This window comes from Paroedura picta, chromosome 7, assembly GCF_049243985.1.
Source record: "Paroedura picta isolate Pp20150507F chromosome 7, Ppicta_v3.0, whole genome shotgun sequence".
In the NCBI taxonomy this organism is placed as follows: domain Eukaryota; kingdom Metazoa; phylum Chordata; class Lepidosauria; order Squamata; family Gekkonidae; genus Paroedura; species Paroedura picta.
Genome location: NC_135375.1, coordinates 113,919,410 through 113,943,027, shown reverse-complemented (window position 1 = coordinate 113,943,027; position 23,618 = coordinate 113,919,410). Strand labels below are relative to the sequence as shown.

Below are 23,618 nucleotides of genomic sequence, written 5' to 3'. Positions count from 1 at the left end.
CTCTACACAGAATGCGATTTCCATTTGGATTTGGGGCGATTTAAATTTTCCTTCTGCAGCAAGAAGGATTGATCCAGAGTGACCCTACCTTTATTGTGGGATATCACAGACTGCTGCTAATCCTGAATATATTCAGAAAATTGCATTGTTTTGAATCTGGGCTCTCCTCCATGGTAGAGGACCCGTGATTGGCTACAGGTGGTCATGTGACAAGCCTGCCTCAAAGGAGAAGCCCCTAAATTCTCTCAACTTCTGTCGGCCTTGGATTTTTTTTTGTGCCTTCTTCGTCCCCCCCCCCTTCAAGAAAAGAAAGGATTTTTTCCTCCCTCCTCTGACTTCTTGGATCCTCTCCCCACCCCCTTCAAGAAAGCAAAGAAAGAGTCTCCATTTGCCTCCCCCCCTCTTCTGAGCCTCCCTAACCACGTGCAGAAGACTTTCCTGTTTCAATGGGGAGGGGGGGGAGAGGAAGACCCGAGTTCAAAGCGATCTGAATTCAACAGGATTGACAATGGAATAAAGAAAGTAAGTGCAGACTCTGCCCTAGAGTGCCTAGTAACCTGCAGATACTGTTCTTGAGAGGTCTGTCCTTCCCTCCATTTCTTGAACATTTCCTTTTTATTCCTTAGTTCCTCCTGAAGTTCTCTATTCATCCAAATAGGTTTCTTGGATCACCTGCCATGTCTTCATCTTGTTGGAATAATCATGGCTTGAGCATACAATAGCTCTTGTTTAAGGGGGACCCACCTTGCTCCTTTCTCTTCCAGCATTCTTGTCCATGGGATGACTCTCATCATGTCTCCGAGTTGATTACAGTCTGCCCTGAAAAAGTCTAACTTATACATCTGACTATGAACTTCCTTGGACCTTCCTCTCGAAAGGAATTCTAGGAGGACACAGTCACTCACCCATCCTTCACCCCATCCACCAGTTCTTGCCTGTTGATCTTTATTGTTGAATATGGCCAAGCCTCTCATAGGTTCTTCCACCATTAGATAAATGAAATTGTTATTCAGGCATGTCATAAAGTTGTCTGGGATGCTTAGCAGAGTTTGTTTCCTAGCACACATCAGGGAAATTGAAGTCACCCATAATTACAAGGTCCTGTTGCCTGGATATTCTATCAAGACGCTCAAGGAGGGAAGCATCTACATCTTCACCCTGGTCAGGTGGCCAACCACTATACTCTTTGTTTTTCCCTCCCTTATCTTCAGCCAGATACTTTCCAATGAAGTGTCACTCTCATCCTCTAGTATCTCTTCAAAGGCAAGCCCTCTCCTCATAAACAGCGCCACTCTATTTTCTCTTCAACCTTTTCTGTTTCTTTTGAACAACTCATATCCATCCATGACTGCATTCTAGTCATGGGAATCATTCCTCCAAGTTTCTGTAATGCCTAAAAGGTATCCCCTGTGCAAGCACCGGGACATGTCTGACCCTCGGGGTGACGCCCTCTAGCGTTTTCATGGCAGACTCAATATGGGGTGGGTACTCATTTTACCAACCTTGGAAGGATGGAAGGCTGAGCCAACCTTGAGCCGGCTGCTGGGATTGAACTCCCAGCCTCATGGTCAGAGCTTCAGACAGCATGTTGGCTGCCTTACCACCCTGCGCCACAAGAGGCTCTTCTGTAATAGCTACTAAATCATATATCTCTGTCTACATGAGAAGCTTGATCTCCTCCTTTTTATTGCCCATGCTTCAGGCATTGGTATATAGGCACCTGAAGCCTCTTACCTTTGGTTCCATTTGACCTGGCCTTCCCAGGTGGGCCATTACTATTTGATCTCCTATATTAGAATCCTATGTTAGATGTCTCTTTCCCTTTGTGGCTTCATTTCAAAGAATCCCAATGTTGGACTTCTCCTTCCCCTCTTGGCTTCAGTGTAAAGCTCTCCTGATGAATCTCCCCAGGTTCCTGTCAAACAGAGTCTTTCCCAACTTGGACAAGAGAAACCCATACTGTGCTAGCTGGCTTTCTTCTAGAAAACTCATCCCAAGTCCCAGAATACAAATCCCACCTGCCAGCACCACCAACACAACCAGAGGTTCACCTCCATTATCTTCAACACTTGACTCGTTCCTCTTCCCCTGACAGGCAGGATCGAAGAGAAAACCTCTTGTGCCCCCATTTGATTCAGTTGCCTCCCAAGATCTTCATAGATATAAGCTTTCATGTGCAAGCACACTGCACACTGCTTGAACACAAAAGCATTTATCTTGAATAAAACTTCGTTGGTCTTAAAGGTGCCACTGGACTCAGACTTGGTTCTGCCGCTTCAGAGCAACACCCGAATCTACAAATATAACCTCCATCAGCTCTTCCACAATGAATAATTCAGCTGCATTTGGAGACATGCTTCTATTGACTCATGGTGGTTAAACCAGAGACACCTAAGTAGGACATCAAGGAAGTATAATTAGTCTTTGACTGCCAGCCAAATACCCCCTTTTTTTTCTTAAAGTGAAAGGCCAAGGATTTGCACATTAAGTAGAATGCTTGAGGACAGACGTTACATGACAGATATCCTCTCAGTCTCCTCATTTAAGGCAAAAGGTATTACTGACTTTAAGGTCAAGATCTAATAAGTCTCTGACCTCAGTACATGATGCAACTGAGATCCTGTAGACCAGGGGTAGTCAAACTGCAGCCCTCCAGATGTCCATGGACTACAATTCCCAGGAGCCCCCTGCCAGCGAATGCTGGCAGGGGCTCCTGGGAATTGTAGTCCATGGACATCTGGAGGGCCGCAATTTGACTACCCCTGCTGTAGACAGTCCAGAATCACACATACCTCATTTTCGGCATCATTCAAAGCCCAAAAATGTTGAACTGCAGCAGAATGCATTCTTTTTGTTCTTATGCAGTTTTACGTCCACACATTCTCTTGCTAACCTCTCTTGCCATTCTTGTTTATAAACGTTTCTTTATAGCCCACCTTCCTCCCCCCCAGTGGGGTTCCACATCTTTTTTTCCTCTGTTTTATCCTCAGAGCAACCCTGTGAGGTGAGTCAGCCTGAGAACATGTGACTGGCCCAAGGTCACCCAGCGGGGGCATTTACGCATCTAGTAAAAACAGCGTTTTGCCAGCTGAATGGCAAAGCGCTGAATGTTATCTCGCTTGCCAGCCATTCCTCAACTTTTCTGCTTTTACGGAGTTGTGCCAGGGGGTACTCCTTTCCAGCAGGGCTTCTCATTGGCCACTGCTGGTCTTTTCGGCTAGGCAGACTGAAACAGCATTGTGTACAGCCCTGATTTTATTCTCTCCCTCACTATTCTTTCCCAGGGCGTTTTTGAAATCACTCCTCTTGTCCTCTGAACTTGAGTTTTTTAGTTGTCCTCCATCACCTGCGGTGGCAGCCATTTTGTGGTTGTCCCCACCACCCTGTGTCAGAATTCCGAAGGGGCTCACAGACTGGGGGAGCCCCACTCTAACCTCTCTCCTTTTAGCTCTCCGGCTCTCCTTTCCTTAGGGCAGGAGTAGTCAACCTGTGGTCCTGGCAGGGGCTCATGGGAATTGTAGTCCATGACCATCTGGAGGACCACAGGCTTACTTGACTGCCTCTGCCTTAGGGAAGTCTCCCACCTCAGATCTGGTCTCTGGCTTTTCTTGAGGCTGCCGTCTGTGAGGTGGCCTTTGAGAGACACGCATTCATTGTGGGCCTCTGTTTCTGGGAGCCTGGAATGAATAGGTGGTGTGTGTGCGTGTGTGAGTGCACATGCGTACATGCCCGGCATGTGATGAGGAAGAAGAAGAAGAAAAAGAGTTGGTTCTTATATGCCGCTTTTCCCCACCCGAAGGAGGCTCAAGGCGGCTTACAGTCGCCTTCCCATTCCTCTTCCCACAACAGACACCCTGAGAGGTGGGTGAGGCTGAGAGAGCCCTGATATCACTGCTTGGTCAGAACAGCTCTATCAGTGCCGTGGCGAGCCCAAGGTCACCCAGCTGGTTGCATGTGGGGGAGTGCAGAATCGAACCTGGCATGCCAGATTACAAGTCCGCACTACTAACCACTACACCAAACTGGCAGCAGGAACGGCTGCTGTATGATAAATTGGTGACTCACTTCTCTTGATTTCCCTTTTTCTGCAAGGCTGGCAAGATGGAGCTGTTCCACCAGGCCCCAAATGATCACCAAAACTGCAGACCTCCCCACTGGGAGATGGAGAGATCAGCTTCTAATGTTAATCCCCCCCTTATCTGGTATGATTTTAGTGGGGAAACCAGATTGCTATGTTTTAAATCTAATTGTTATTTCATGATGTTGTTTACGTACCCTGAGCTGTATTGGAAGGGAGGTCTAGAAAAATAAACATCAATTAATTAATTAATTGAAGAATTTCTCTGCCACCTTCCCATACCAATAGGGCCCCCGAAGTGGAATGAGACTATTTATCTTATGAATGTATTGAAAACATTTATTAGCCACCTTTGTGGAACTTGAGGTGGCTTACAAATTTTGAATCCCCGAGAAACTAAATAGCCCGTCTCCCCCTGCAGGCTGGCTGGCAAATATTCTTATGAACTATCCTTGACTTCCAAAAATATTAAGCACCCAGAGCAGGGGTAGTCAAACTGCGGCCTTCCAGATGTCCATGGACTACAATTCCCAGGAGCCCCCTGCCAGCATTCGCTGGCAGGGGGCTCCTGGGAATTGTAGTCCATGGACATCTGGAGGGCCGCAGTTTGACTACCCCTGACCCAGAGAATATCTGGCTACATTATTCAGAAAATTCCAGAATTTAACGACATAAAATTTACAGTGCAGAATTTATTTGCATTCCCTGGTGTCCATCTCTAGGTTGCCACCACCCACCTTATTAATTTCCGCCTGTTTCCTGGTGCTGCATGATATTCCACCACTGTCAGGCTCCTAACAGCTTGCCTTCCCAGGCTCCCTTAGAGAGCTTCTTTCCCCAAGACAGGGCTCTGCATAAAGTTTATGAGGCTGTTTCCTCTCACACATCTCAGACTTAAGAATGAATTATGACCCTGGGAAGATGTTAGGGTGGGATCTCATCTATTTCACTGCTTTGTTTAGCTTGCACTGCAAGGATGATCTAGCCAGTCTCCAGTGGCTTGACCTTTGGGATAATTTGATTATTTTTAGTGCATTACGCTATCTTCGGCCTGCTTGACTGTAGCAGGGCTGTATGCTTTTGATTTATGAGCGACATCTGGGATTCCACAGGGTAGCATGCACATTGTGTCAGGGCTACCTGAGAAGCTTGCGTTGACCCATCCCAATACCCAGCAAAGCAATGGAGTGTCAAATTCCAATCAGCTTCGGTTCACAAGCCCTAATTGAACAGGTGGCCGGGACAGTTTTGGAGCCGGCTGTATCTCTGACTGTGGGAACAAAATCAGAAACAGCTGACGCACTTTCTGTCCTCGCCTCCCACCAACAGACGGTTTCCATATTGTAACTAAGAAATGGCAGGGGAGACGTTCGGTAATCGTTCCCACCTACCCAAAGGTGAGAAAACCTCATGGAACCCCCCTGGCCTGGCAGTGAGTCATTTCAGATTTCAGCTGAGAGGCAAGGATCTCTCCTCCAACCCCTTTTCTCCCTCAAAGCCTTTGGCTGAACCCTGCAGGGTCAAGGATGAGAGTCCATGGGAGAGACAGGAACAAACACCTGGGAAGAGACACTAATGGCTGCAGAGGGACAGGGTGGGGCTGCTTAGCCTTCCCCTTCAACCTCTCTGCTCTAAGTCACACACACACCCCACCTCACCACACCCAAGCTCTTTTTCTTTCTCAGGGGAAAAGATATGTCAGCTTCATACATACACACACACAGACACACACACACACACACTTATTTTGCATATGCAATAATGTTATAATACTATTTTTTAAAATAACACTCCAGAAGCTATACGGGAAGATAAAGGGGTGGATAAAGAAACATAGAGCCTCTTTTGGCGCAGGGTGATAAGGCAACCAACATGCTGTCTGAAGCTCTGACCATGAGGCTGGGAGTTTGACCCCAGCATCCGGCTCCATGTTGATTCAGCCTTCCATCCTTCCGAGGTCGGTAAAATGAGTACCCAGCTTGCTGGGGGGTAAACGGGAATGACTGGGGAAGGCACTGGCAAACCACCCTGTATTGAATCTGCCATGAAAACGCTGGAGGGCGCCACCCCAAGGGTCAGACATGACTCGGTGCTTGCACAGGGGATACCTTTACCTTTACCTATAAAGTAAACAACACAAGCACATGGCATCAAAAACTACCCATCAATCCCGTGGTTAGTACTTGGATGGGTGACCACCAAAAAAGTCGACCAAGGTTGCGATGCACTTCTGACTGCCTCTTACCTAGAAAAGCTTGAGAACAGGTTGACTTGAAAGGAGTGGTGGAGGGAAGGTGAGGCTGCCCTCAAACATGTTACTCTTCTTTTTCACAGCTGCTTGTTGTAGTTCACAGCCGACTTCCCGCCCTCACTTGCTGTCTCATGGCAGTTTTGTCCCCTAATTTATTCCTCTGTGACTGCTCCAACCAACAGGATATCACAAAGTGGACAGAACGGTGAGGATAGTGTTGCAGCACCATGTAGGAATTGGGACCTCCAGGTCATCTAGTCCAGAATGCAGGAAATCCCCAACTACCAGTCTGGCTACTTGCTGATTTATTGTGATTTCAGTGTATTTATTGTGGGGGATATGCACCTTATTTATTGTGAGGGCTAGGCAATCCTAGCAAATCCTAGAAAATCAGAGTTCACGAGACAAAACTTGGCCAGTCCTTCAATAACAGTCTCTTCATAATCACAAAAAGATAGGAGCCACTTTTGATTAATAGAATCATAGAATCATAGAGTTGGGACCTCATGGGTCATCTAGTCCAACCCCCTTCACTATGCAGGACACTCACATCCCAATCGCTCATCCACTGTAACCTGCCACCCCCTTGAGCCTTCACAGAATCAGCCTCTCCGACAGATGGCTATCCAGCCTCTGTGTAAAAATTTCCAAAGGTGGAGAACCCACCACCTTCCAAGGAAGCCTGTTCCACTGAGAAACCGCTCTAACTGCCAGGAACTTCTTCCGGATGTTTAGATGGAATTTCTTTCTCATAAACATTTTCATTAAGCAGGGCCTCTATTTTGGTTCAACCCTATCAGAGAGAGAGGGGGGGAGGGAGGAGGGAGGGAGCAAGGTGGAATCGTCAGTACTCTCACAAAAGACCCCGGGGAGATCTGTTCTGCTCCTCTGTACCTTTGAGGACTTCCAAAGGAAGAATGGGTGGACTAAATGTCCAAGAGAGGTTCCATGAAGATCTTGCCAGCTCATGTAGTTATCTCTAACAACTTGCTGGTAACAGAGGAACACTGGAATTGTGGGACTCCATTTCCAGTACATGAAACACATCTGGAATATGGGGAGTTGCATGTGCACGGCAGTGTTGTTGGCCGATTAAGGAAATGTTTAATGAGAATGGGAGTGGTTACAAATGTCTGCCAAAGATCACAGAGGGCAGTTCTTTACAAGGACTGGAAGAAGGGACTCCTCTTGGAAGTCTTATTCGTTTACCCTCTTGATTATTTGGGAATTTTCTGCCCCGGAGGCCTACCAAAGTCCAAACCAGAAAGCTCTTGGAACACACAAGATCCAGTTGGGCTAACTTTGTTACCTGAAGATTAAGCTGGCCGACAATGGGTAAATCTTGATTTGATGAACTTCTCTTGGAAGAAGGATTTCTTTTGCTCTCTACACAGGGCGGGCAGGCTGTAGACACGCCTTAATGGATAAAAAGGTAAAGGTACCCCCTGTGCAAACACTGAGTCATGTCTGACCCTTGGGGTGACGCCCTCCAGCGTTTTCTTGGCAGACTCAATACAGGGTGGTTTGCCATTCCCTTCCCCAGTCATTACTGTTTACCCCCCAGCAAGCTGGGTACTCATTTTACCGACCTCGGAAGGATGGAAGGCTGAGCCGACCTTGAGCTGGTTGCTGGGATCGAACTCCCAGCCTCATGGGCAGAGCTTTCAGACTGCATGTCTGCTGCCTTACCACTCTGCGCCACCAGAGACTCATCCTTAATAGATAGCTTGAGACAAAATATTTTTTTCTTTAACTTGTCCCGTGTCTCTCATTTGAGCTGGCCTATAGAGTAAGCAAAACATTGTCTGAGGCCAAAGTCCATTACAATTTAGACACACAGAGGGGCAAAGCGGGGCCAACATTGTACCAGCTGCTGCGGTTAAGAACTGGACAAAACGGTGTCTGGAAAAGCCTCCAAGTTAATGCAGGAGGCGAAAGACTGCAAAGGTATTTTGACTAGCTGGTTCCAGTTTGTATAAACATTGCTGTTTCTCTCTGACTTCCTGTCAAACTAGGTGCTTTTTGGCTAGACGTCTGCTGTATTTTGGCACAAAATTTATTGGGCCTAGGGCCAAAATAAGCATGAATGGCAGCGATATTGCTTCTGACTGCTCTAAGTTCATATTTCCAACTCATGGCTGGCTGCTCTGGGGGCATCTCTACGCCAGAGCATTAAATTAACTTTAACATTCTTTCCAAGAAACCTTGGGTGGTGCAGTTACTGGAGAGGTGTGAAGTATCTAAAACATAATTCTCAGCATACCATCAGACTACAAATCCCAGGATTCTTTGGAGGGGTGTCACGAAAGTTAAAATGACCTGGTGGAAAATGCTGTCAAGTCACAGCCGACTTATGGGGGCCCCCTTAAGGTTTCAAGGCGAGAGACTAACAGTGGTGGTTTGGCATTGCCCCCCTCTGCACACCGACTCGAGACGTCTTTGGTGGTCTCCTACCCTAATACTAAGCAGGGCTCAGCCTCTGATGCTTTATGGCAGTGGTCCCCAACCTTTTTCAGGCTGGTGACCGGAGGGGGGGGAGGGAGGCACAGGGACCAGCGGGGGGGGGAGGAGAGGGAGAGGGAGAGCGGTGGTCGCCGGTGGGTGCAGGCGCGGAGTTGCTGTGCTTGTGCATTTGCGCCTGTGCTTCCCCCCCACAGCGCGGCACTCGCCAGTGGGCACAAACGCAGAAGCGTGCAAGTGCGCAAGTGCAGAGCTATGGCGGCTGAGCGTTTGCGCCCACACCTCCCCCCCCAGCTTGAGTGATTCATCCACCAAAGCGGCCGATCGCTCCCGGCGCAGCGAGCACCACGCTGCAGGGGGGAGGGAGGTGCGCCTCTCTCCCCCCTGCCACATCCCAGTACCAAGGGCTCCATGCGGTTGGGGAACACTGCTTTATGGGAAAGGAAGGCATGGTGAAAATTGAGGTGGTCCAAAAACTACAGGAGCTCCTGTTTTGAGGTAGGGTCAGGGGCCTCCTTGATCGCTCACAGCTTCTCGGCCTTTGCCTTCCAGCGTTGATGAGATGCATTATACTGGAGGCAGGGAGAGTAGTCTTGTCTAACCCATTTTGCTTCCTTGGATTGTGATTGTGTATGCCAATAAGGTTTCCTGAGTCTACTGTTGACAGCATACATTATATATGGTCTGCCTATGCGCAATACATTTGACTGACTGACTGACATAGCCACAAAATGGTTGCCAAACATCGCTCTCCCAGGCAGTATAACCAGCCACAAAATGGCTGCTCCCTACATACCTTCAGTTACAAGGTGAAACTCTTTGTGCTGTAGTGGAATGATTGCCAAAGCAAAGTTTTAAAAACTCTGCACAACCAATCAGAAGCCTTGCTGGGCCCAAGCCCCACCTGACCCAGCCCACTTTGTAAAAACACCTGGTGGGCGTCAGGAAAGGTCTCAGTGCCCACCACGGCATCCACGGGCCCCACACTGGGGACCTGCCTCATATACAGATTCAATTCCTGAGGCGCCAAGATGACCGCCAGTTGTCAAAGGTGAAGGAGAAGCTCCCCGAAAACTTCCCCTTGCTAGTTTTTGTACCATTGAAGCTTGACAACATTTCCATCCATACAGAAGAACGTTAAACTTCCCACAGTAATTCAACAGCACTTTGGAAATGGCCTGAATCCAAAACAAAATCCACTAAAGAGCTTTGCAGTGGTTTAAATTACTGCCCCCCCCCCAGTAACTGAGTCTTCAAAAGCAAAAAATAGGCCGAAGGGGGAGAAGGAAGGGGTCACGGTGACTGGCCGCCAGTCTTTCCTTCGCCAAGAGCACAAAGAGGCAGCGGGGAGGGGGTCTCTTGCTCCAGATGATTCCTTCAACAACACCTAGCGCCAGAGAAGAATGCCCCTCCCCAAGCAGACTTAAACAATTCGCCTTCCCTTGCAAATGGAGATGACTTCATGGACACGGCATTTGCCAGCCCTTTGTGTGCTTTTACGCCACAGTCGGGCTACAGACAGATGTAACAGTGGCCGTAATTAAAGGACTGGGGGGGTCAACAGCCTTCGGATAATAAATTCTGATAATAAAGGAAAGCCATTGTGCTCTTTCAGTTGTTGTCTCTCTCAGATCGATATAAAGACCCTAGAGAAGGGGCAAATTGTCACTCTGCTGCTGGGTTGTCAAGTCTCCTGGTCCAGGCAGGTGCCCCCCCCTTCCAGATGCACCTTGCCACCCAAACTTACCCGAAACCAGAAGGATGTCAAATTTTAACATAATGTACTGACATCACCCGGAAAGGATGGAAAACGAAGAAGAAGAAGAAGAAGAAGAAGAAGAAGAAGAAGAAGAAGAAGAAGAAGAGTTGGTTCTTATATGCTGCTGTTCTCTACCCAAAGGAGTCTCAAAGTGGCTTGCATATGCCTTCCCTTTCCTCTCCCCACAACAGACACCCTGTGAGGTGGGTGAGGCTGAGAGAGTCCTGATATTACTGCTCAGTCAGAACAGCTTTATCAGTGCTGTGGCGAGCCCAAGGTCACCCAGCTGGCTGCATGTGGGGGAGTGCAGAATCGAACCCAGCATGCCAGATTAGAAGTCCGCACTCCTCCTAACCACTACACCAAGCTGGCTCACTACACCAAGGTAGGCTCTTCTCCTCGAGACATCTGCTGTGAACGTATCATGCAAGTACAGTATGGCTACGACATTTTGCCTTAACCTATACATGCAGATAGCCAGTCACTCAGCTCTTTCTGGGCCTTGAAACTGAAGCCACAGGCAGTGAGGGCAGACCTTTCCCCCCAGCCTGTGGCTCAAGGAAAGCATTGTTTCCAGGGCATCCTCACGTGAATAGCACATACTCCCCCTCCCCACATGATGATGGACAGCTTAACCTGGATGTCTGCTTGGATCTGTAATTTATTGGTTGTTTGGCATGCTGCAGGGCTAAAGGGGTATGACTCAGCCCCCAGTGATGACGGAAAGGGCCTCAGCTGGCTTTGAAAGGCGACCCACCGGTGGGTTCAAGGGCTCCAGAGACAGCCAACTGTTTGAAAGAAAATCTCTCCAGCAGCTGGAATCCAAACTGCACCTCCCAGCTTAGGAGAGGGCTCTTCAGACAGCAGCCTTGCTCCTCCTGGCCCAACCAGTGTGACAAGGCCAGCTGCAGTGGAGTGCACAGCCAGGATCCACTTTGGACCCCCAACTTTGAAATAGGCCACACCTGCCTTTGGGACTATCATAGTTTTATAAAAAGCTATAGCAGAATCCTGCCCCCCCCAATAGCCTAAGAATGGTGGTTTAGTGGTGATACTGAGAATTCCTGATGAAAAGCTCTCACCCTTTCACAGAACTACGTTTGCCATAGCTACCTCGAGACAAATGTGCTACCCCCACCCGCTTTCTTGCTCTCGTTTTTGTCTCATGTGCATGTTGCCAACTCCGTGGAGATGTGGGCCTAGAACCTGGGAAGGGGATGGACCTTAGCAAATTATAATGCAAGTAGACATTTTCTTCAGGGGAACTGATCGCTGCCTTCTGGAGATAAGTTTAGTCAGTTTATTAAACATTTATTGTTCAAATGACCTTGTGCAGATCTGGGGTTAAGTCCATGAAATCTCCAGGACCCACCTGGAGGCTGGCAGCCATAGCCTTGAATGTTCATGATGTACAAGTTGCAGCTATTACCCAGTGAAGCCACCAAGCAGCAGCAAATCTCCTAGAATCCACTCCAGGTTTCTACAAGCTCCACTGAAAAATATGGGATTGGTTCTCCACAGCCAGAATCTCAAAACCTGAACTGCATTTCATGTGGGGCAGGGAAAGAACAGTACTTGAATTCAGCAGTAATTGTAGTTTGCATTTGCAAATCAAGGAAAAGTGCATTGAACCATTGGTTAAAACAACAAAATATTATATTTTCTGTTTGTCATCCATTCTCCAAGGAGCTTGAGGAAGTATAAATGGTTCTCCCTCCTTTATTGGCACAACAACCCTGTGAATCTGCTTAGCCTAAAAGAAAATCTCCCAGTGTGCTTAGAATCATAAAATCCTAGAATCATGGAGTTGGAAGGGACCTCCCGGGTCATCTAGTCCAACCCCCTGCACTGTGCAGGACACCCTCAATCCTATTGCTGACACCGTAACCTGCCACCCCCTTGAACCTTCACAGAATCATGGTGGATGAATCTTTAAATCTCTCTCGTCTAAGCTGGATGCACGTCTGACATGACATGACATCTCTAAGCCTTCCCTTCCTCTGCCCATTGCTTTTCAGGATGTCTTGGGATCCACTAAACAGAGATGACCTGCAACGTCCCACAATACGAAAGACTTCCAGTCTGGCTCCGAACAGCTCGAAGAGCTACGAAACACCAGCCCTTGCGGAAATCCAGCGCATGCTGTGGACACCTGTGCCATGCCGTGGCAACGTCAATGAAGTTTGGCCTAACCTCTACATTGGGGATTTGTAAGTAGAGGTGGTTTTGTGGCTTCTGGTTAACATTTTTTGCATATTTGTATGGCAGGAAAGGCAGGCAAGGGATCACAGACAGAATGAATATAATTGGTCTCCCCAACATCCATTAGTCTCTGGCCTAGAACTTGGAATAATAACATAGCAGCCCCCAAACATTCCTTATAGCCAGGCATGAAGAACTGCTAAGTTAAATAAACCTCTGGTTGATTAATCAGCAATGCAGCTACAAGTAAGAGAGTAAGTAGGTTTAGTGAGATCCCATCATAGAGAACCTAAAATGAAAAGACATACTTTCTAACTAAATCCCTTAAGGGAATCCCGTAAACCAGGAGTAGTCAAACTGCGGCCCTCCAGATGTTCATGGACTACAATTCCCATGAGCCCCTGCCAGCGAACGCTGGCAGGGGCTCATGGGAATTGTAGTCCATGGACATCTGGAGGGCCGCAGTTTGACTACCCCTGCCTTAAACAGTTAGCTACTTTCAGAAATATCCAGTTCTTCAGTCAGTTTTGCAGAATATGTGGGTTCAAGAACCACATGATACCGGAATTGGTGCAGCTCTCTTTAATTGAGAAAGAACATGATACAAGCAGCACCAAGATTTCACTCTGGACCCCCCCCCCCCCAATAAGATCCCAACATATATACACAGTGAGAACAATGGGGCTGGCCAGGGCGGCAAGCCATCGGCACAGACCCCTTGATTAATTCAAAAGCATTGGCTGTCGCAGTAGCCACAACAGTCAGAGTCCAGGTCTACCCGATCCTACCGTGGACCACGTGCTTGGTCCTCTGTAGGATTGCTCACGAGCCCACATACACAACACTCCTCCCCCTTAAGAAATCAATCAGTTGGTGATGCACGATATCCTGCAGGTCCCAGGGAGCCATGTGAGGCCTTGTAAACCGGCGGAGCTCGAGGGCCAGCGCAACGGGGACAGTGGGCTGTATAGGCACAGCGATGGGGCCACAGTCGATGGCTGTGCATTGTCAGTGACCAGCATGTGAAGGGATGCACCGGCTTCTTCAGTGGCGGTTCAGTGGAGTCGGCGGTTCCCAGAACGCCGTGCCATACCTGGTCCTTGTGTCTTCACAGCAGGTGGCCGTCAGGTTGCTTCAGTTGCCCAAGAAACAACCGTGATCCTAGGCCACAGCTCCCATCCCTCATCCCATGAAACGATTTTGCCATGTTGAGCATGATTCCCCTGACAAGAGAAGACTGAAGAGAAGTAGGAATTGAGCAATTCAGCCCTCTCTTCATCACCTGTTACAAGGTCACTTTCTGGTCCCCGCAATGGCCCTACCACGTCCCTATTCTTTTTCTTTGCATATAACCCTTTTTTTCTCTCTGATGCACACACCCATATTTTTACACTTTGTGTGGGAAGGGCTTGAGTAGTATGTCATTCATTGATTGTTTACATAGGATTGTCTTAGACAATTCCTACAATGGTTAACAAACACAAAACAAGTACTATGCACAAATTTTCCAATACAATGTTACAAACTATGTATTTGCTTCAACATTATAAATTTATTTGTAAACAGTTTGCTAAGCAATAGTATAAATTTACACATTGAACATTGATACACAGGTACAATATCAAACAAGCCACTGATTGACATGGTGTTGGGAAGTGTCTGGAATGCTTTGCATAGTGTCCATGGTCTTTTTGGGATCAGGCAGGCAAAACACAGTCCCGGAGGTGGGAAATTAGCTGGAAAAGAAGAGGGAACAGGTGACTGAGAAGCCTTCTCCCAATCATACAGTGTTCTGAGAACTTTGTTTTTAAGCCAACCATTTACACAAAATGACTTTTTTGGGCTCCAGGGACCATGTTCAGCATCTCAGACATCCATCCAGACATAAATAAAGTCCAAAAGAACATAAATCCCAAAGGGGGGGGGGGGATGCTGTATTGTACTGGTGTTTCTCCATAGCAACATGGCAGTGTTGATTTTTATTAAACAACTATAACAACTCTTTTAACAGATACATTGCTCGGGACATAGAACAGCTTCGGCGAATGGGCATCACCCACATAGTGAATGCAGCAGCTGGAAGGTTCCACATTGACACAGGGGCAAAATTCTACAAAGACCTGCCAGTGGACTATTATGGAGTTGAAGCTGATGATGATCCAAGCTTTGATCTCAGCACGTATTTCCATCCAGCTGCTAGATACATCCGAGCAGCACTGAACTCTCCTCGAGGTAATTATCACCTCTGCCTGGGGAATTCTTAGAGGTTTGGGAGCAGAGCCTGAAGAGGATGAGGAGAAGGGCAGGGTGGTAAGTTGGGAGGTGAAGCCATGGAGGGTCTGCTCTATCTCCAGCATGGCAGATCAGATGTAATTCCAGGAGATCTCCATGCCTCACCTGGAGCTTAGTAGCCCTCAGTACAGGTGCCTGTACCTTTGGAAAATCCAGTAGACCTTTTACCCACAGACCCCTGGCTAGGGCATGATTATAGTTTTCATAAAATGTCAGGGGTGTTATTACTAAGCTATTTTAATAAATACCCAAAACATATTCCTCAGTGAAGGTCCTCAGTGGAGAAAAATGTATGGTATAAATTAAGTAAAAAAAACACACACAAACGCTATTTTCCTTGTTTGGGTAAGAACATAAGAGAAGCCGTGTTGGAACAGATCAAATGGCCCATCTAGTCCTACCCAGGGGCCCTCAGGAGGTCCACCAGCAGGGCCAGAATTCCAGAGCCTCCCTGCCCCAGACAGAGTGCTCCATCTATACCTTGTGACTAAGGCCCAACAATGGGCCTCTACTCCAGATGTTTATCCATAAACATATTCCTTAGAACTTTTATGCTGGGATGTTGTATGTAGAATGCCTAACTTTCTAAAGACAGATACAGGGTTTGGTGGCCTAGGAAATGGGTCAGTCCAGTTCAGTCTCGGGTAGGGATGCTAGACTCCAGGTGGGACCTTGAGATCTCCTAGAATTACAGCTCATCTCCAGACCATGGAAATCAGTTACCCTGGAGAAGATTGAGGGTTCAGAGCATGGGCTTCATGGCCTTGTATTCCACTGAGGTCCCTGTCTTCCCCAGGCTCCACTCCCAAGTCTCTAGGACTTTCCCAACCCTACACCCCCACACACACACTCACCACCAGTGGAGAGGAGGAACCTGGCCACCCTGGTCATGGGACATAATTCTTCCTTTAGGTACAAAGGGTCCTTGGGTCCAGAACCGCAAGGGAGTGGCGGGGAATAAATCTAATAATAAAATTAATAATAATAATAACCCAGACAGACCCAAGCGATGTGGGACCTCTCCCTTCGGAAACAAATGTTGGGCCACTGCACAGTAGGAGCGACAAACCAAACTGCCTAGATCAGGGGTGGGCAAACTGTGGCCCTCCAGATGTCCATGGACTACAATTCCCATGATCCTCTGCCAGCTGGCAGGGGATCATGGGAACTGTAGTCCATGGACATCTGGAGGGCCACAGTTTGCCCACCCCTGGCCTAGATCATAAAATCTGTACTTCCTTCACATGCCAGATTAAAATACTGATGCCACAACCAACATTTCCAGCCAAGACATTGGAATGTTCAGTGCTAGAATTGCAAACGGCAACATGATGCATGTCCATTTTCCGAGTTGACCGTATCCAGTATCTCAGGATATCAGTTCAAAGCTTCAAAAGTACAGCCCTCTGCAAATCCATTTCGGACCTGAAATACTGGATTCAGCACCGACATTAAAATATCTACAGGTTTCCAAAGCTGCTTTGCAGTCAGAGATCGCGGCTGCCCAGATATCTCTATCGGCCCCTGCTTGTTATCTATATTTAGGGGTGGGATTTGGGTTTCTTCTCCTGCCGCGGAAGGGAGGCAGCACAGAGACCCTGGGTAAGCTGATCTTCCTTCGGCCCGGCTTGCCAGGAACTGCCTCCAAGCAGGTGGCTGCGATGTCCTTGCTTGTCAGAGCTGCGACAGTATCTTTTTGAAGCAGGCCAGGGGAAAAGATAAGCTGAAGGAAAAGGCCAGGCCATGGTAAAAAAAATAAATAAAGCTCTCATCCTTTACTGCCCAATTGTTTCCTGCTCCACCACAAATGCTCAGTGGTTATGAGCACAGCAAAGCTGCCAAAGCAAAGGAATTCCAGATCAGACTAAAGGTTCTGGTAATTACCTTCAAGGCCATACGCGGGACCGCCTCCCTGCCTATGCCCCCAAAAGAGCTCTGCGCTCCACCCCCACCAACCGGCTAATGGCCCCTGGCCCTAAAGAAGTCCGCCTGGCCTCAACCAGGGCCAGAGCCTTCTCTGTCCTGGCCCCCACCTGGTGGAATGAGCTCCTGGAGGAGATCAGGGCCCTGACAGAGCTTAAACAGTTCCACAGGGTCTGCAAATACAGCGGGCGCTAGTGAGGCTGGGGAGTTGGGTGTCACGGGGCCGGACCCGAGGCCTGGTCCAGTGGTCCGGGCGGTCGGCAGCCTACCTGATTCTGTGGGGCGGCTGGCTCCGGTGGCAGCAGCTCAAATGCGGCGCGGTGAGGTTCTGGGTTCGTCCGGGCAGGGTGGCTAGTCGCGGCTGGCTGTTGTGGGGGCGGGGCCACCGCTCCGTGAGGCCGCGCCGGGAGCCACTGGTGGCAGTGTGGCCCGGCATGCGAGGCGTGGCGGGTGCGGTCGGATTGGGCGTTGGCGATGACAAAGGGAGCGTGGCTGGCAGCGGCGGGTGGCGGTGCGGGCCGCTCCTGGCAGCACAGGCCGGCGGCAAGGGCAGGGCGCATCTGCAGGCAGCAGCTCTGCGACAGGTGCAGTCGTGGGGCCTTCCTGGGCAGGACGTGATCTGCGGCGGTGAGGTAATCGCGGCGGTGGCTGGCGGCATGCATCCGAAGTGGGAGGGGGGCAGATTGGGAGGCGCTCCGCGGCTCCCACGTCGTCAGGCCGGCGGGAGAAGGCGGCCAGCGATGTTGCCTCCCCCCCAATGGGCAGGGTCCCCGGGGTGGGAAAGGAGCAGGGAAGATGGAGGAGTGGTGGTGCCGGAGGACTTACAGAGTCCCCGGCCAGGCGAGCGGGCCAAGCTGCCAATGGGAATCCACGCTTTGTGCGGCTCCCTATTGGCAGCTTGGCCGTGGATGGACACTTGGAGGGCCCTCCAAGTTTTTATCCTGGTCAGGGCCCTCCCTAACTCCTCCCAAACAGCCCTTAGCCTTTTATTTAATCCACTCCGCAGGAGCGGTTTAAAGATACTGTTACAACCACTGTTATTAATATTATTGTATGGACATCAATGCAGATTGTTTCATGAATAGTTCATAAGTTCAATGTAAACCACCCTGAGCCTCCAGGGGGGGTGGCATATAAATGAATGAATGAATGAATGAATGAATGAATGAAATTACATGTGTTTGATAAAGTGCAGGCAGATAGGTTGGGCTGTACAGAATTTAGGATTGTGCACTTTGGCCGCCGATGCGGCCATTCTGGCTTGGCTGGAACAGCCACTTCGGTGGCCAAAGCTCAAAACCCTAGTGGAGATCACCTGGAATTACAGCTCATCTTCACATTACAGAGATCAGTTCCCCTGGAGAAAAACGGCAGCTTTGGAGGGGGGACTCTATGGAATTATACCCTGATAAGGCCCTTCCGCTCTCAAAGCCCTCGCCTCCCAACTCTTCAGGAATTCCCCAACCCCAATTTTGCATGGGCACTGCCACAAGGAAATAGCATGCGGAGGGGGATGCAGGGGGATGAGGTCCCTGTCACAAGTGCTTGCCACCATGCAAGTGGGCCTGGCCTAGCCCAGCTGGCTCTGTGCTATTGGCTCTAGCCACTGGAACGGCATAACTCGGCCAGAGGTTTCCCAGGGAGAGGCTGCCAGCGGGAAAGGAAGGAGACAGAGTTGAAGACAAGGTAGATGGGCTGGTAGAGGGGAACAAGACCAGGAAGCAGGAAAAGGGGAGGTGGCTTTCAGGGAAAGAGGGACGGGTGGGGAGAACACTTAATTTCTTGTTAAAAAAACAAACAAACCAGGAAATAAAAACCATAATTAACATTAAAAGATCAACTGATAAAAATGTAACGAAACAAACCATTTATTGAAAAAGAACAAAGAAATCATCTTTTTAGCACATTCCAAAATATCTCAAAAGAAAAAAAAACTAAATAAAATAATTGCTGTCGGATCCTGTTGGCATCAGAGGATAGGACCCGCAGTAATGGGTTTAAGTTATATGTAGAATGGAACCAGCTAGATATCAGGAAAAAATTCCTCACAGTCAGGCCCATTCTGCACATATTGGATAATGCACTTTCAATGCACTTTAGAAGTAGATTTTACTGCTTTACACCGGAAAATCCAGCAGCATAAGCACACTGAAAGTGCACTATCCAACATGTGTGGAATGGGCCTCAGAATAGTTCAGCAGTGGAAGGGGCTGCCTAAAGAGGTGGGGAGATCCCCCTCCCTGGAAGTCTTCAAGCAGCGGCTGGACAGATCCTTCTCCTGGATGCTTCAGGCTGATCCTGCATTGAGCAGGGGGTGGGACTAGATGGCCTGGATGGCCCCTTCCCACTCTAGGATTCTATGAGTCTAGTTCAGCCATGGAATGGGCTGCCTCAGGAGGTGGGGAGCTCCTCCTCACTGGCAGTCTTCAAGCAGCAGCTGGACAGATCCTTATCCTGGATGCTTGACGCTGATCCTGCACCGAGCAAGGGGTGGGACTAGATGGCCTCTATGGACACTTAACCTCTATTATTCTATGATTTTCATATTACTTTACAGGGTTAAAATAATATGTGGGCCACTCCCACGCATTATTTAAAATGTTTCTATCTCACCTTATCTGCCTGGACTTCCTGGCTGACTGAGATGTGCTGCTCAGTTACGAGGCAGCTAGATGAATACATATTGACATAAGCTGGTGAGTCACAAGATTTGAACAGGCTAAGTGAAAATGTCAGGAGATTCTGACATTCATCACTAAATGTCAGAATAACCAACTGGCTGCCTTCAATCAATGCCCAGGTGTTGTTTTAAAGTAGTGTGTTTTAAGAACAACCACAATGGGGGAGGTTAATGATATTTTCATTAAAACCCCCGTGCCTCATATAATTTTGACTGATCCGTAAATCTTAACATTAACCAGGTTTCACCCTGACATGAAAATACAGCATTGTCAAACTCCAGGTGGCAGCTGGAAATCTACTGAGATTTCCAGGTGACAGAGATCAGTTTCCCCGGCCAAAATGGCTGCTTTGGGAGGTGGGCTGTATGGCATTACTGAAGCCCCCCCCCTTCCCAAATTCTGCTGTCCTGAGGCTCTCCCCCCACCTCTAAATCTCCATGCATTTCCCAACCTGGAGCTGGCAAGCCTATAAGCATAGGTATGATGCCGATAGCCTGGAGGTCCTGCAGGCCTATCAGGGTCTTTTGTGATGTTAGCCCAAAATATGCCAGACTGAGAAACCATTTCCATGCTCATATTTAGCTGCAGAAGAAACAGACATAGAGACCAAAAAGAACCTGTGCAAAGAACAAAGGATTACATATGTATATTTACACCTTGGAGGATGGCTGGACCAAGGCCACTATTCCCCTCCCTCCATGTTCACCCCCCAAAAAAAATCTCCAGGCTAGCTCTGGAGCCCTGATGTCATCCTCTGACATGGCAAGGGTTACCCTGTCAGCACTCAGCCTTCAGGTTTACATTAAACTGAGCATATTTCTCCCTATTTCTGCTAAGCGCTGCTTTATTATTAGGTAATGGTAAAGGTATTCCCTGTGCAAGCACTGGGTCATGTCTGACCCTTGGGGTGACGCCCTCCAGCGTTTTCATGGCAGACTCAATACGGGGTGGTTTGCCAGTGCCTTCCCCAGTCATTACCGTTTACCCCCCAACAAGCAAGCTGGGTACTCATTTTACCGACCTCGGAAGGATGGAAGGCTGAGTCAACCTTGAGCCGGCTGCTGGGATCGAACTCCCAGCCTCATGGGCAGAGCTTCAGATAGCATGTCGCTGCCTTACCACTCTGCGCCACAAGAGGCTCTGCTTTATTATTAGAAATAAATAAAGTTAAAGCAACCCTTAGTTTTAGTCAAAATATTCCTGAGTATTTGCAAGTTGCCCAACTTCGTAAAACAAACAAACAAACAAACCCATATGTTACAAGGTGAAAGGTCATAAAGCAGACAGCATTTCTTAATACAGAGAAGAGAGATCTCTTTTCCAATATAGAACAAAGGCTATCTGAAGACCCCGGGAGGCACGCCTGGCCTCGACAAGGGCCAGGGCCTTTTCGGTCCTGGCCCCTACCTGGTGGAATGAGCTCCCTGAAGAGCTGCGGGCCCTGTCGGAGCTCTCTGAGTTCCGCAGAGCCTGCAAAACGGAGCTCTTCCGCCAGGCGTTTGTCTAAGGCCGGGTGATGGCCCGGGGCTAAGATCGGACCCCTCTCCCCGGAGGGGGGAGGCCAGTACTAAACTGACCTGGTTCCCCAGAGTGTTCCATCCTATGCCCAATTATCCTCTGTTCCCTTCTGCTCATCCAGTGGGCCTGTACGGGAATAGTTTTAATCGCCATCATTGTGACTTAGTCATTGTTTTAATGGGGTTTTAATGGGGTTTTAATGGGGAATTTTAATGGTTAATATATTGTATTTGTATTAAAATGTTGTGAACCGCCGCGAGCCGGTTTCCGAGAGCGGCGGTCATACAAATCAAATAAATAATAATAATAATAATAATAATAATAATAATAATAATTTCCATTTATTGAATGATCCTCAGAAATTTGTCATCATCCCCTGCATCACTCCCCCCCTCCAATCAATCCTTCTTTTTTTGAACCTGCAGGGAAAGTTCTAGTCCACTGCGCCATGGGGATAAGCCGCTCTGCCACCCTTGTGCTTGCCTTCTTGATGATCTGTGAGAATAAGACCCTTGTGGATGCCCTGAACACCATCCGGCAGCACAGAGGGGTCTGCCCAAACTCTGGCTTTCTGAGTCAACTTCGAGATCTTGACATCCGGCTAACGAGAGAAAGGGGAAGAGGTGGTTCCCTGGACTTCTAGACGCAGCATGTTCTCCTCTCTATGGTTCAGCACTGAGAGGACAGTTAAGAAGATGACATTCCTCAGAAGTGCGCCCGAACTTTGTGTCAGTAAAATTTAATGCTGATTAGTTGTGTATCACTCTGATGTCAAAATTAACTCAAGATTAAAGGAGCGATGGAAACAGCATGCCTATTTTTGATGAATGTAGAAATGAACACCCAGCATTAGAGGTGGGCAAAGGGTCCCAGGGAACACAGTTTTAGTTCTGAGAGCAATTTAGGGTCTGCTAGAGCAGAACAACTGATGCTACGTCAACAACAATATTCTGTGGAACGAAGACTTCTAAGCAGCATAAATTTTTGCGAGATTTGGGAAGAATTAGTACGAAATGCTGATAAAAGCTTATGGGGCTATTAAACAATATGGCTATTAAACATCCTTATCCATTGTTGTTCCTCTATATATTTGTGAAACAGCCTAGGGGGTGGGACATGTCTGGCTGTCCAAGTTGGAATAGGGCCAATCAGGGTGCAGCCAGCTTTGCCCTGATTGACCCTGTCACTGCAGCTCCCGCCCTCTGTCCCTGGACTCTATCCTCTTTGCTCTCAGATGCCTCAGTACCTGGAGACAGCAGCAGGCACAGGGAGAGGGCCCAGGGCAAAGGGTCGTGGTGGGAGGTTTGCTAACGAGGGCCTCTTGGCCTGCTAAGCAGGGCCTGCGGACTAGGGCCTCCCAGCCTGCTGACTGCCTGCTAACGAGCTCTGTCCCGGCCCTGCTAGCGAGCTGCCCACCCACCCCGCTTGCTCTAGCTGCAAGCTGACGCCCAAAGCCACCTTAAGATGCTTTCAAGGCCCATGCTTAGGAACGGGCTTTGAAGCTAGTTTCACATAAGGAGAGAATGTGTTCAAAAAATGACTTGCACAAAAGTGGACATATTCAAAAAGAAAACACCTATTGTGAGAGGGACACAATGAGTACACCCAGAAAGAGGACACAATGAGCTGTATTAATTCATAGAATCACTGAAACACAGAATCACAGAATTGGGAGGGACCTCCTGGGTCATCTAGTCCAATCCCCTGCACTATGCAGGACACCCACAACCCTATCGCTCCTCCAATGTCCCCTGCCACCCCCTTGAACCTTCACAGAATCAGCCTCTCTGTCAGATGGCTATCCAGCCTCTGCTTAAAAATTTCCAAAGATGAAGAACCCACCACCTGCTGAGGAATTAATTTGAGATTGATGGGTTTTAGTGTCATCTCTCCCCTTCATTCATGGAGTTTGTGTGGCTGGCATAGTTCTTGTCCCCCACAATCGGTTCCTCTCAGTAACCAGGGGATTAGGGCGGGCCGAGTGACACCGCCAGGGGCCCAGCCACATGACTTAGTGCGGATATGAACCCAGGGCTCCCCAGCGTGATATTCCAACCACTGCCTTGTAATAGCTCTGCCATAATGACCATTTGCTCCTTGTTCCGCTTTCTCTTCAACCTGCCAGTCCAGGTTGCCAGACTTTCCCTGTTGCCATTGTGACAGCCCAGCCCGAATCTGTGGCCTGAGCATTCTGCCCCCCAAGGCCCCTCCAATCTCCTGACTTGGGGGGGGGGGGGGAGGATGACACTCCATCCTGAGGCACTATAAAAATCACCTACCATTTCCTCCCACCCAGGCATGCATCGATCGCTCCACTTTATTTACACCCACTCCGCAAACACACAACTTCCATGTGACACCTCTTGTAAAAATTCTGTGGGTGTTTTTACTGTGTAGGCCAGGGGTAGTCAAACTGCGGCCCTCCAGATGTCCGTGGACTACAATTCCCAGGAG

General features: G+C 48.7%; 1 protein-coding gene across 3 annotated transcripts in view; it reads left to right on the top strand.

Moving 5' to 3' along the window:
* Positions 1-21,973, top strand: part of LOC143841564 (dual specificity protein phosphatase 13B-like) — a 38,361-nt gene extending 16,388 nt beyond the window's left edge. For 2 of the 3 annotated variants that reach the window (XM_077345997.1, XM_077345996.1), the window contains exons 2-4: positions 12,567-12,758; positions 14,762-14,982; positions 21,590-21,973. In XM_077345997.1, coding sequence (XP_077202112.1) covers positions 12,568-12,758; positions 14,762-14,982; positions 21,590-21,807 — 630 coding nt within the window. In that variant the 5' untranslated portion in view covers position 12,567 and the 3' untranslated portion in view covers positions 21,808-21,973. Of the gene's footprint in view, positions 1-8,180; positions 8,277-12,566; positions 12,759-14,761; positions 14,983-21,589 lie in introns of those variants that run through there. The other variant, XM_077345998.1, reaches the window with a different exon arrangement.
* The last annotated feature ends 1,645 nt before the right edge of the window (positions 21,974-23,618 follow it).